The sequence below is a fragment of the Metopolophium dirhodum genome, chromosome 1 (assembly GCF_019925205.1).
Source record: "Metopolophium dirhodum isolate CAU chromosome 1, ASM1992520v1, whole genome shotgun sequence".
In the NCBI taxonomy this organism is placed as follows: Eukaryota; Metazoa; Arthropoda; class Insecta; order Hemiptera; family Aphididae; genus Metopolophium; species Metopolophium dirhodum.
In genome coordinates, this window is record NC_083560.1 from 43,383,561 (window position 1) to 43,397,805 (window position 14,245).

The 14,245-nt window shown below is 28.2% G+C and overlaps 1 protein-coding gene and 1 pseudogene across 2 annotated transcripts in view; one reads left to right on the forward strand and one right to left on the reverse strand.

The window, feature by feature from the left end:
* Positions 1 to 1,062: 1,062 nt before the first annotated feature.
* Positions 1,063 to 14,245, reverse strand: part of LOC132934692 (E3 SUMO-protein ligase PIAS1-like) — a 36,091-nt gene continuing 22,908 nt past the window's right edge. The window contains exons 4-6 of one of the 2 annotated variants that reach the window (XM_061001015.1): positions 8,286 to 8,422; positions 7,026 to 7,108; positions 1,063 to 2,877 (exon numbers count right to left, since the gene is read on the reverse strand). In XM_061001015.1, coding sequence (XP_060856998.1) covers positions 1,577 to 2,692 — 1,116 coding nt within the window. In that variant the 5' untranslated portion in view covers positions 2,693 to 2,877; positions 7,026 to 7,108; positions 8,286 to 8,422 and the 3' untranslated portion in view covers positions 1,063 to 1,576. The remainder of the gene's footprint in view (positions 2,878 to 7,025; positions 7,109 to 8,285; positions 8,423 to 14,245) is intronic. The other variant, XM_061001016.1, reaches the window with a different exon arrangement.
* LOC132939202 (uncharacterized) lies at positions 5,297 to 7,393 on the forward strand (annotated as a pseudogene).

Below are 14,245 nucleotides of genomic sequence, written 5' to 3' on the forward strand. Positions count from 1 at the left end.
ATTTCAGTTTTATTAATAAGGTTTGTTCGGGGAAAAAAAAATTAGTGTATACACAGTAAATATTTTTGAGTAAGGGACAAAACCGATTTTTTGAGTGTGTAAACTCCATGTATTTTTAAAATACTGTAAATATTTTGTGTAGGGGGAGAATTCGTGGGCAACGAGTATGAAATCTCCCAGTGATTTTTGTTACGATAAAATCATTGTGTTCAAGGGGACATACTCGCTTGAACGTTGTGAAATTACCGCGGTGAAAAAAAAACGTTCATTGAACATACAAATGTATAATACTTAAGTGTATTATTTTGTCGATAATATTGTATTAATACAGCATTGCATTAATTAATTGATTTTTCCTCTTTATTAGCTCACTAAAAAAACTAAAAACATAATTTGTAATACTATGACCGGCACCAATTAAATGGATTAGTATTCATAATGATGAAGGTACTTAAAAACCAAAAATCTATGATTATAGAGAAAACAATAAAATTATTCTGCATGGAGCCTAGAAGGGTTCAATTTTTATTTAATGACTAACAATTGAGAATATTGTATAAAGATAATAACTTTTAATAATTTAAAATATTTTTTTATTTGCTGATTTTTCTAATTTTTCTATTTTGTCATTTTAAAATATTAATTTAACTAAAAGCTTTATTTAAAATTATTTGATAACTATTCTAATTTAATTGCATGTATAAATTAGGTATAAAGATTTTGTTACATACCATTTTATTTTATTTCAGTTTGTATTAAGCATTCATTTAGTTAAACTTATATATTATTTTATTTACGTCAACCATAGGTAAGTATTATCTTTTTTAACTGTAGTCTTATACTTTTGACTTTGAATTAAGTTAGATTCCACAGAAGTTTTTGTTTAAGTTGTCTGGATTAGGTTAGGTTAATGCCCACCTATACTGTTTAAACTTGTAATAAGGATTAACTATTTGTTTTAACTTAAAAATTAAAAAAATGGCTCACAAATGGATTGGATAAAAAGTAGGTAAATAAAAAATAGAAACATAAATTAAAAATAATTATATTTTGACACAACAATACAACATTATTATATAGAAATTAAAAATACTATAAATACAAGTCATCATACAATTATTTTTACTTATATACAAATGTTGTTTTTATAATAAAATCATTTTAACCTAAGTTATTTTATAGGAACTTATAACTATGAATTGTTTTTAATGTTATTGAAAATAATAATTAAACATATTATATACTGATGAAAAAGAATCTCAATAGCTACCATATTCACAGCCACAATCATATTCAGTAATAGGCTGTAATGTGGGGTACCCTTATATTTTAAATGATGCATTAATATGTTAACATGGAAAAAAATTATTTATTTACAATAATTACTGTATTAAAATTATATTAGTTATGGCATTTAAAAGTTATTATATACATTATTAAGAGTACTAACTATTTACAATAATTCAGTTTTGATAAAATACAAATCATTACCAGTTGTACTATGTTTTTAAAAACGAGTTATTAGCATAACAAATTGTATACCATATAAGATCAGTAAGAATTGAAATACATTAGTTTAACCTAACGTTATAACAATTAAAGACTTTCTTGATTTACCCATGTTTTCAAGTCTGTTATTTATTTCTACTACTTCAGGCGGATTATATTTAAAACGTTTTGGTTTTAAAGTAATCTCATCACTATCAACATTGTCTAGGTTCCTTTCTTCAGAATCAGAATCTGATAATGTAAGGTCTTCTATATCGTTTGTAGATTGACTGGCATTTGTTATACTCTCAGACCATGTTCCATCTTTGAAAAAAACAACATTATCACATTCTTCTGTTAGATCATTACTTTGAAGTATGTTTAAAAAAAATTCACATATTACAATGTTTTCAAATTTAATTTTGTTTTTACATATTGGGCATTTCCATGTTTGCTTTTGTTCATTCATCTGTAAGAATTGTATTGCATCAAAACATTGTAAGTGTCTACAGTCTACACCCAGAGCAGGAAGATTCATCCTTAGGTTAGTAAAAGGATCCTGAACGGAAGCAACCAGGAAATCTTCAAGCATATCGTCATCATTTTCCATAGATTCTGTAAAGAGTTCTTTAATTTTATCAGAGTCACGTTTTGGTCTTTTTTCAAGTTCTACAAGCAGATCATTCCAAGTCAATTTTTGGGCCACATAAATACAACCTATATAACTGTGTGGTTCTTGTGACCATGTAATTTCTAATATGTTCGGTAAACCAAATTTTCTTAAATCTGTTTGTTCAGTAATATCTATAGGATCATTGTTTCGCCACTGAACGATTTCAGGGTTTAGTTGGTCGTTTAATTCAGGTAAAATACATTGATGTCCATTCACAGAAACTCTAATATTGTAAGGTAAACGTTCCTTAACATTTTCATTAAGTCCAATTTGTTGCAATCTTAAAATTATTTGAAACTTATATTCTTTTCTATCAAAATTCCATGATTTAAGAATAGAACTTTTAACACGATCTTGTAGCTTAAATTGACAAATCAATTTGTTAGAATCAGACTTGAGGTGCATAGGCTTTGTCAATTGTTTTACTGTCTTAAAGAATGGTAACTTTTCAAATTGTATAGCTGAACTTGTGGTTTCAACAATAGGTTCTATTGGATTTGGTCCAAGCGGTGTAGAAGATTGGTAATGCATGGTCTCGTAAAATATTTGGATGTTGTACAACCGGCGCCTGTCTTGTTGGTTTTTCTGTGGTCTTGAGTTATAGACTTCTACAGTTTCTTATTTCGTAACTTTTGTTTTTTGGGTATGAGCAGGATTGTTTGGTATCAGATTTCCCCAGATTAACAGCTTTTAAAATTTGTTGAAGTTCTTCTAGCCTTAAATCAAAAAAACAAAAACAAATTATAGTTAAACAAGTATGTACCTATATATAACTAGAAAGATGGGATAAAAAAAATTAATAATGTGTTATGCAATAATAGTTTAAAATACTTATAATTACTTCATAATTTCATGTACATATTATTAACGGACCTACACCTCTATATATTTAAAACATTTAGTTATCATCTTATAAAATATAAATTTTGTGAAATATATCTAAAACGAATAGTTATCATATTGAAAAATATATTTAAGTTGCTGCGTTATATTATATCAAATATAGACAATAAATATCTGTTCGTACCTATTTGTGCTGCAATAATTACACCATAGCAAAGTACCTAAAGAAAAATGTGTTAAACGGTATAGTTTAATATTAGTCTATTATAAAATTGTGTAACTGTTCTTGATTTTTATTCTAATAATTTAATCCTAACTATATTTTTAATACATTATAATACATAATATATGTCATATTATATATGACTTTAAAAATATGTATGCTGTAATGTAGGCATTGTAGCTGCAGGTGGGTATTTAGTAGGTAACATATACAATGCGGCTCAACAATATATATGTATATAGAAACATATTGTTTTTTTACATTTTAAATTCAACTAGGTCTCAATAATATCAATTTTTTAGATTCATTTTTTATCGTGAAATGCTTACAGAAAGTGACTGTGGAATAATTAATATATCATATATTAAGTTGTAAAAAATCTTATTTATCAGCTATGTTAGTTTCATAAATACCTTTTTTGTATATAATCTATAATGTAATAAGGCATAATATGCTATTGCCTATAATATTATATTACGGTCTGCTTATTATAATATAGGTATATATACGTCCCCTTCCCGTGTATTAATTAAATTAATAAATATTTTGAAAACGTGAAATACTCACCATTATTATAGCTTATATTATAAATACAATAATATACTGCAGACACCTTTTTTTTAAATTCTTTCATGTTTTTTATTGATTTGGTATCGGTATGTCATATTTTAATAATTTTTGTGTTTAATTTTACGTATTATTATTATTAGTTATTACGTAGGTATCCTGTATCCCGGTATCCAGGTACCTATGTCACGTATAGTTTCTATCATCTATTATCTTTTGTAAAATGAATCGAGGTATATAAACTATAAAATCAGTATTTGGAACGTTCACTAAAATTGTGATCGCGTTTGCCCTTCCACATTTATTTTTTTTTTAAGAAGAAGTATACTCGTTTAGATTCTTAAGAAGCATAAATTCTTCGTTGAAAAACTGATAACGCCTATTCATAATAAATCGTTCAAATTGGTTTCCTTGAATAAATTTTACATAAAGCATTAATTATCGCTCAGCATTTTGAGAGACTATTCATATAACTGTAGTTTTTTATGTTTAACGAGCGAACTAGTTTTGATTTACCAAAATTCAGAAAATTTGTATTGTAAAAAAAATATTTTCACGTTTCAAGTGAATTGCAATACAATATTTAATATTTTAAATTAAATCTTTGACAATATTATTATGAATTTCGTATTTTTATTAACAAATAAATTGACAAAACTATAATTCATTCAGGTTCAGATTATAATTATTATTATTGAACATGGCTCATGAAAAATTAAACGTGTTCTTTATAAATACTGTATAAACTATAAAGTTGTTAGTTATATATAACAAGGGCACGGCAATACGACAATAGCAGCAAGAATATTCGACCAATGTAATCTATGCTAACAAACATACAATAATATATTATATTGTATCGTATACCTCGATAATTATATTTCAATCTTGTGTTTTTAATTGTAATATACTTATACACGATACATAAAGATATTGTAAAATGTACACATATAGGTACACAACAAAATTCCTCCGCTCTACACATCTATACGAAGTTCTCAGTCCAGACCCTATTGTTATTCAATATCTTATTAATTTTTTTATAAAAACCACCTTTTATAACAAAATATGATCTATAATATTAGGTTAAGTATGTTTCATAATGTATTGGGTAATGTATTATATTTAATAATATAAGTCTCTGTTAGACCAATGGCCACAGCTTCCACAATATTATTTGTATAATAAAAAAATAAAATAAAATAAAATATGAGTATTCCTAAAATATTCCTATATATTTATTACATTATTAGGTAGGTAAGTTATTAACTATATTATAGAAAAAGAAAATTTTGCACCATTGATGAAGTATAAGAATAATATTTATATTAGCTCTAAATGCATGCAGTTGTACTATAAATATTATTGACATTCTCATTTATTATATCACTAGTTTTACACTAACTTTCAATTATATTGAAGAAGTTAAACACTTACCTAGTCTCTTATTATTATATTATATTTAAATTATATAAAATTTAGTAGTTTATACATTTATAGCTATGACAAGCACAAGAACAAAGCGTAGACGGGTAATAGAAAAAATAGATTTTTACTTGATTATGATTCAAATGTTACTAATTTTCCAATTGAAATAAAAAGTTCAAATATTGATTTAAGCCGTAATATAAATGATTCTATTCCATATTCGGAGTTATTTATTTATGAACATCATAACGATGCAATTTCAAACAATTCTTTAGAAGTAAGCAAATTTAAAAAAATGTATAATTGCTTCAACAAGTTGATTTATAGGTTTATATAAATATTTTACATATACTTTTTAGCATTCACAAATTGAGAACATCAATGATACGCAAGATGATATAAGAAACATCTTTTTATGCTTTAATGTAAAAAGTAACCTATAGATACTATATCTACTGTATAAATATAATTTGTATGATAACAATAATATTATTTATTTCATTAGAACTATGAAAAATCTTATGTAATATTCACATGGTGTTATATATATATATTTTTACATTATGTTAATATTCTCTATGATATCACATATATGTGTTGTAATGTTATAGTACATTTAAATAAAAAATGTTTTGAAATTAAATTTGTTTATTTAATTTAGATATTTCAACCTTGTGGTCAATAGTTTGTTTCATCGATGAAGATACCATTGAATGTGTACCAAATTTTTAGTTAAAAAATTCATTATGCGCGTGGCCGAATAAAGATTGCAAAATAAAATCTCAATCAGCAGTAGATCACTATTTAGCACCTAACTCAAATGAGAGAATCGTAAATCTTCACTTATAATAAGATAAGAACCGATCAATCTCTAATTCTCCAACTAAATATGATGCATATAAAAAAAAAAAGTAGTATATATTCCTTTAACGTTAGTTTATTCATTTAAATATAATATTTCAATTTATTAAAAATTGTTGTAGGGGATAGTAATATAAACAATGATAATGGTTACCAAAGTGCAATGAACAGCTTTTCAAACAGACAAAAATAATACTACACAGATTTAAGTACTTGATAGTGCTAATAAAAATACCAAAGGTAAATAATACGTTGATATGTAGAATGTAGATGCCGATTTAATATAATTATGATATATCTATAAAGTACATATAAAGTATAGGTATTTGATTTTAAGTTAAACATGGGTGGTTGATAATTTATTATAACTTAATGTTTCTTCTATATTTCAAAATTAGCGATGACAATGAAACACAAAAATGTAATTATAATAATAAAACAATAATAATTAAACAACAATATAATAATATTATAATAGTTGTATAATTAATGTTTTTTTTTATTTTTTTTTATATTTATTGTTACAGCTGATTTTGTAGAATCCATCTAACAGAAAAAAAATAAGTTAATCAACTCATTCTATTTAAATTCAAATGATAATATCACCAAAGTGATCCAAAGCAAAGTTCCACTGATGGTAATTAGAAATATTTATTTATGTAATTTGCTTATTTATTTATTTATTTATAAACAATTAACAAGTAGTGCCCGAAAATAGGGCGGACAAAATAGTTGGATTATATATATTTATATTATTTATTAACTGCATTGTTTATTTTTAGAAATTCTGAAATCTCTTAATAGTTCTGTTACCAACATTAAGTATGAATTAAAAGATATGACAACAAAAATGAATAGGCTTGAGGAAAGACAAACAAATAAGATTCTCTACGCTGCCAGTAATGATTATCCATATAATAGTAATGGTAATGTTTTACATACCAATTGTATCGATGAAACTAGAAATTTCCCTCTTACTTATTTTGGAGAATTGGATGGCTTTGAACAAAAGTTGTTGGAGATGGCTATAAAATTAAATTGGTAAAAAAAAGATATTATTAATTACTATTAAAAAATGTATTCAAATATGATGTTATGTCAATTTATATTAAATATACATTTATCTTATTTGGTAAGCATAAAAATGTATAATAAGTTAAAGATTATACAAAATGTATATTATATGTTTATTTAGCAGCCGTTAGAAGCATCTAAAATTATAAGAGCTGACATTGACTTAATAAAACCATTAAAACCATACTTGACAAATGCTTACTGCTCGTGGAAAATCAAAAAGAAAAGACAAATAATATAATATGTTTTTTAAAATGTTTAACTTTTGTATTAGGTATTTTTGAATTAAGTTTTTAATAAGTAATTGTAAAAAAAATATTATTTTTCATACATAATAATATAGTAACATTATGATGAATGTATGCAATTTTATATTTAAATAAACAGTGATATTCATAAATAAATATTGTTATTAACTAAGATATAGTAACTATAAGATATTATTATATTATATAGATAGTTAAAAAATATGAGGATCACCAAGGCAGACAATATAATCAATGATTAATTTATTAGGTATTAAAAGATTTTTAAAAGAAGAAGAAGCATGATAGATTATGCCGATATATTTATAATTTACTGTAATTATGCAGCTGGTATATAATATGATAATATTTCCAACCACCACCTATATTATTCCTTTATATCACATAGTATAATAATAAATCAAAAGAAAATAATATATTTAATACATATTTCATAAGATATAATAAATATGTATATAAAATATATTTAAATAGATATACTATAAATGAGAGCAACATTTATTCTTAAATATACCTGCGTAGGTATATTATTTTTTGTTTATTTATGACAAGTATGGATACTCTTTCAATTTTTTTAATTTTTGGTAAAAATTATTGATATCTATAAATTTGTTAACAAATTAGCCTATACTATAAAAAATCTAACTTATATGCACTTGGTGGGGCCAGGCCCCACCTGGATTACTGGAAGTATGGATTAAATGAAACAAAATCCACTGTGCCGGTTCTTCTCGAATAAAAATCTACGTGCCATTGTAATCTACAATTTTAGTTAGTGTCTGTTAGATAATCGATACAATAACTATGCTCAGTTGATTTAGTATGTTATTATAATAATATTAAACTGATAGGTAATACTTACAATTGAATGTCTACCTAATTGATTTCGCAATTTTACTTTCATAAACGACCGACAAGACTTGATCGAGTGAAATTTCACGTTAAAATATGTTCAATAAACAATCATCGAGTGATTTTTCGTCCAAACCATCACTAGGACTAGGTAAACAAATAATAAATACTGTTTATGTTAAAACGATTCAAAAACGGAAGTAGGTACACAATAAAAATTATACTTATAAAAGTAGTTTACTTTACGTTTATAAACACGATTTAAGATAAAATAAAGGTTAAGCAATATGGACTATGACACATAACCTATAACAGATGGCCTATAATCACCTGTGGCGTCCCACAACACGATATCAGCATCTTCGCAGTAACCGCGGTATCGGTGCGTCACCCACCCGATCGCCTCCACGACGTCACCTCCAACCGATGCAGCTGCTGCTGAACTTACGCTTGTTTATCCATCGGCATCGATACCGTCAAGTTCTAACGACGCGCAAAAACCAAGTTTTTACTACTTTGTAAAGCGCCGATGCTTATTAGTCGATGGTCATTATATTCGTGTCGTAGGTACATTTTTATATTTTGTTATAGGTACTTTTGTCATACTTGTAAATTTATTTGCTGAATTATTATGTATAACACATTTTTTAACTAATTTTTTCACACTCGTTTATATTCAATAAATAAAAAATATTTTTATTGAATTGTGTTTGCGAGAATTTAAATTCGTAGGTACTCAGTAACCTGGTAAATCATTATTGCGAGGACTTTAAGCCGTGAAAACGACGATACTGCTTCATACTAAAACCATATTGATGACCTTAGACATATGACGAACGCCAATCCCGGGGACTTAACGCGTTCCATTGCTATACTTCTATTGCTACTTGTAACAAAGGACCTTTCGACCACTGCGGAGATTACCAGCGCCTAAACGAAGTAACAAGTGCGGATCGCTACCCGTTACCTCAACTCCACGACTTAACCGCAAATATGACAGGGAGCACAGTTTTTACCAAGCTTGATCTGGTCCGGGCATACCATCAATTCGCCAAGCAGGACATACCGAAGACACCGTTCGGATTATTTGAATTTCGGCCTTTGCAACGTCGTCCAGACGTTCCAACGCGTAATCAACGATATGTTACGCGGGCTAAATTTGTAGTTCACCTACATCGACGACGTTCTAATCGCGTCACCCAACCTCGATGAATACGGAAAACACGTTCGCACGGTCCTTGGAAGTTGTCAAGATTACGGCATATAGCTATCCATCCCGTAAAATGTGTTTTCGCTGTCGACTCTTTAACTTTTTAGGGCCACAACATAAATAAGGATACGTGCCGCTCGACGTCAGTACACATTACGGAAATCCACGAATGGCCGCTGCCAGCGACAAAGAAACGTTTACAAAGATTTTTGGCTTCCTATACGCGACCGAGGAACGACTAGCTGATCATCGACCACAAACCATCAAATTCTATGTTCACTTATATAGAAAAACGTGCAAATGAACGAACGTTCGCGTTTCGGGTGATCGTATTACACAGTCGGCGATGCACGTAAGAATGTACATGTACCAGAGGGCAAGGCAACGGAGAGATAACGTTTGCAAAACAAGTATGTGTATTGGTTTATGCCAACGGCGTGCATTTTATCGATAATTTGTTTTATATAATACTAGATCTGAGTGAAATTCGGGAGACATTGGACTCGCTGAGAGTGGGTACAGATTTTGGAGTATTTTGTCAGTTTTTAGACGAAAATTTAAGATTTATGAAAAGAATTAGTGATATGGATTGGAGATATGGCTTGACGTTTTGGCAGGAATGTTTAAATGTTAGAGTGTCTAGCAAACCGTCACAAAGTTTTAAATGGATAGGCTGGATACGATCTCATGCTGTTAAAGTCGATAGGTGTATTCGATTATCTAGCTATCTGTCATCAAATTACGTAGGTAGGCAATCCGACTGCGTCGAATCGCGGACATAATGAGAAGCGTATATCACCAGGTATGACCACGTAGGTAGCGTACGTAACTGAAAAATGGAAAAGATAAAAATTAAACCCCGGATGCCCCATGTTAGTTGTAAGTGAGTACCGATTTTGGAGACACAATCGAATTATAAATGGCGCACTTATATGGAAGGTGATTTTGTAATAAGAATTTCTGATAAGGCTGGTCTCTTTGGCGATCTCATTTCGAAGGCGGGAAAGTTTGAAAGTTGAGTTTCAGTGTCTAGAAATATCCCTTAGCCCATGAAAATTGGCAATTCAATGATACTATCCCCCAGCGTATGTACGGAGCTTTTTTTGGTATGTGTTAAGAAATGTAAATTCGAAAATCTGCGTGTTAGAGTGTCTAGCAAGTTAGTCATCAACCGTCTAAGACGAAACAAAAAAAATCAATCCGACTGCGGCGAATAGAGTGGTATGTGCCATCGCATGTCCGGTGCATTTTCTCATGTAAAAAGTGTTAAGTCAAAAACTGTGTTGGAGTGTCTAGCTAGTCAGTCATCTCAAGTCAAAATCGATTAAATTTCAAGTTAGCCACCTAGGTGGGCAATGTTACTTCGTCGGATCGTGAAGAATGTGTTACAGAAAATAGGTAGGCAATCCACCTGTGGTTAGGTTAACCTGCGGTGGATTATAGACGCATGCTATGAGTTTGCAGGCTATAAGTGAAGAGAAAAAATAGTATTTTCCAAAAACACAATCACACAACATTCGAAATAATTTACGAAAAATAAAACAAATATAATATGTATTTATTGTCTGATATAATTCAACAACGAAAATTTAGAGAAAATAATGTGTGAAATTCCCAAGGCTGAGCATTAACGAGTTAAAAAGTTTAAGTTAAGTTAAAAAGTTACTTTTAATTTAACTTTTTAACTTAACTAGTTACTTTTGGCTTTTCATTAACTTAACTGTTAACTTACTAAATTTCTTTCTTAATTAACGTGAAATTAACGAGTTAATTTTTCATTTTAAAAAGTAAGTTAAGTTAATTTATTTTGTTTTTAATTTTATAATATTTCACTATTTCAGTCTATTTTGTTTTTATGTCAAAAAATATGTATCGTAAATTGTTTGAAGTTAAAAATCAAATCTAGGTTATATGGAAATACTGTATGAAGTATAAACAGTAGGTATATCCTATAATTTAATTTGGGTTGGAATAAAATTAAGTACGCTAGCGTTGTATAAACAAATTAATTTATTTTTAACTTAATAAAAAGTTAACAAAAAGTGTGTATTAACTTTTAACTTAACTGAGTTAACCTATAGTTAAATTAACTTTTAACTTTTAATTTTTTGTTATTGGTGCATATTAACTTAACTTAACTAAGTTAAAAAAAATTATTAACTTGCCCAGCCTTGGAAATTCCTAATAATAACATATAGGTTCATAATATATAATATACAGCCATATAAAGTAATATTAACCAATAAATAAATAAATGTTCCTGTATAATATATAATATATTATTAATATAATATAAAAAACGTAAAAAAAAATTGAAAAAAAATGCAAAAAAAGTTGGGTACCGGGCGGCCGTGTGTATCGCCTAATACAAGGTTCCTTATAAGTTATAAGTTGTTATAATAACAGTTGAGGAATAATAAAGATCCATAGGCAAAATTGTTGTTTTAAGCATTTAAATTTCAAATGTCGACGACATTTATCAAATTCAAAATTTAAAATTTTTTTAGTACCATAAAATAACTCCATTTTACGGTAGTAATCAATTGGTAAATTTTCAGTTTGATAACTTTGACTTCGCTAATTTTCATAATTTTTTACTGTTTAATGACAATTTTACTTTTTATTTTATGTATAACTCCTGTGGTATTAACGACAAAACTTTCAAAATTAAATCTTAGTTGCAGTTAGTTATGCTCAATTTTCAACATTTTAAATTTCTGATATTATCTTTAGAAATATCAATATTTTTAATATGCTATCAAATTTACACAACACCGTGGCAAACTTTTATACCTATATTTCATAATGTGATATCCAAGTAACATCATTTTATGAAAAAAAATTACATGATCATGGTACTACTGTGAATAAAAATATAAGTATATCAATAAGTAGCCCCGAGAAATCAAAGTAACCCGTTATGCCCATTCTACGGTAATATACGGTTTTTGATATATTTTATTTTAATATATCTAGGAGAATGGATAACGCGGTACGTTTTTCCAGCCACTTAGCATATCACGGACACATAGGCAGAATGAAGGTAGGATATTTTCAAAAACTGCTTTTGCGTAAAAATCCAAGGTTTTCCATAATTTTTCTTTTGATTTTCTAGACACTTTTGAAAACTGTTGGGAATTTTTACCAAAGTACCAACTGATTCTTTTTCTTACCAGAAACGATGCTGTTGACGAAAAGTAGCAGCATATTTATTGTCCAAATAGATGATGACAGAAAAAAAAATTTAAAAAACCCGCATCATTGTAAAACCAATACATTTACCGCTCTACTCAGAATCTAAAACTAAAAAAATTGAAAATAAAAATGTCTTTAACTCAACACGAGTAAAAATATTTCAAAAATGTTATCATGAATAGAACAATTTTCAACAAAAAATGTGTGACCTTGTAAACCCATTGGATACCGTTCTATCTAGTTTTTATTTTTATTTACGGAACTTTTTCTTAGCAGGGTAATCGTGTTAGGTACTAACACATTTAGGACTTTAGTAATAATGAAGTAAAAAAATTAATTAATAAATCTTAGAAAACCACTCTCATGTTAATCTCATAACGAATTTAAATTTGTTTTCAGATATTTAATCTGAAAATTAATAAGTAAGTAAAAACGATTGGCAAAATATTGATACTTTGTTGACATATTATTATGTATGGATACCTTCGTACGGGAGACCTCCAATATTCAAATTTCCTCTCAGTCACATTCACTTATGATCACATACTAGTCAGGTACTATGAATTTATTTACACGACATATATCCATGAATATGGTAAATTGGCTATTAAAATACATTTAATATACTACCTAAACTCCTTAAAAACGGTTGGTATCGAATCCTGTGCAAATATGAAAACACTATAAAATCTCTATAATATCTAAAATCTAAATTGTTGATAATTCTTACTAATAACTGTAATCGTTTATCGTATTAATTGGTAGACGTGTTATTCATTAATTTGTTCGTGAAAATTACAACGAGTTTAATAGGCAACTACTCAAACAAACTTCGAAGACAACGATAAGAATTAAAAATTCACCAGTTGTTTTATGCCTGTGTCCTGCATCATCGTATATTATAGTATTTTTCTAATCGAGTATTGGGCCTATTATCGATTATTATGACGGTTGATTCACGGATCGACTTGAAAGTTGCAGAGTAGTTTCTCCCAAATCTATTCACAATAGGAATGAAACTAAATCCTGACTGTTGATAATTATGGATTAACGAAGTCCGAACTGGAAAATAATGGTTACGGTACAACCAAAACGTTGATGAGACTACCTTCGAGATTGCTGGCTTTCACGATTTTTCCTACCTGGACATCGTCATTCGTAACCGTCATCATAGATTTTGCGTTTACGATTGCAGTCCAAAAGTTCAGTATGAAACTGATACAGGCGTGGATAATATTCCAAAATGTTCTATAATTTTATTTAATACTAGCTAATCCTGTGCACTTCGTTGCCCGTTAAATGCACCAACTCTATATGACTCAAACTTTGTTCAATTCGTTAGGTATTTAATATTCGGTGTATGGTGTTCAAAATGTATCTTAACTTTTCTGTTGCCTGGAATAAAAATTCTGATTCGCAGCAGTATATTATCAGGTGGGCAATCTACATGCGGTAGATCGCGGACCCAATGCTGTTATTGTACGTTAGTGTATGATTTAACTCTAAAGTATCAAAGTTATATCAAGTTTATTTTGATATAATACGGTGGATTAATATAATCAATT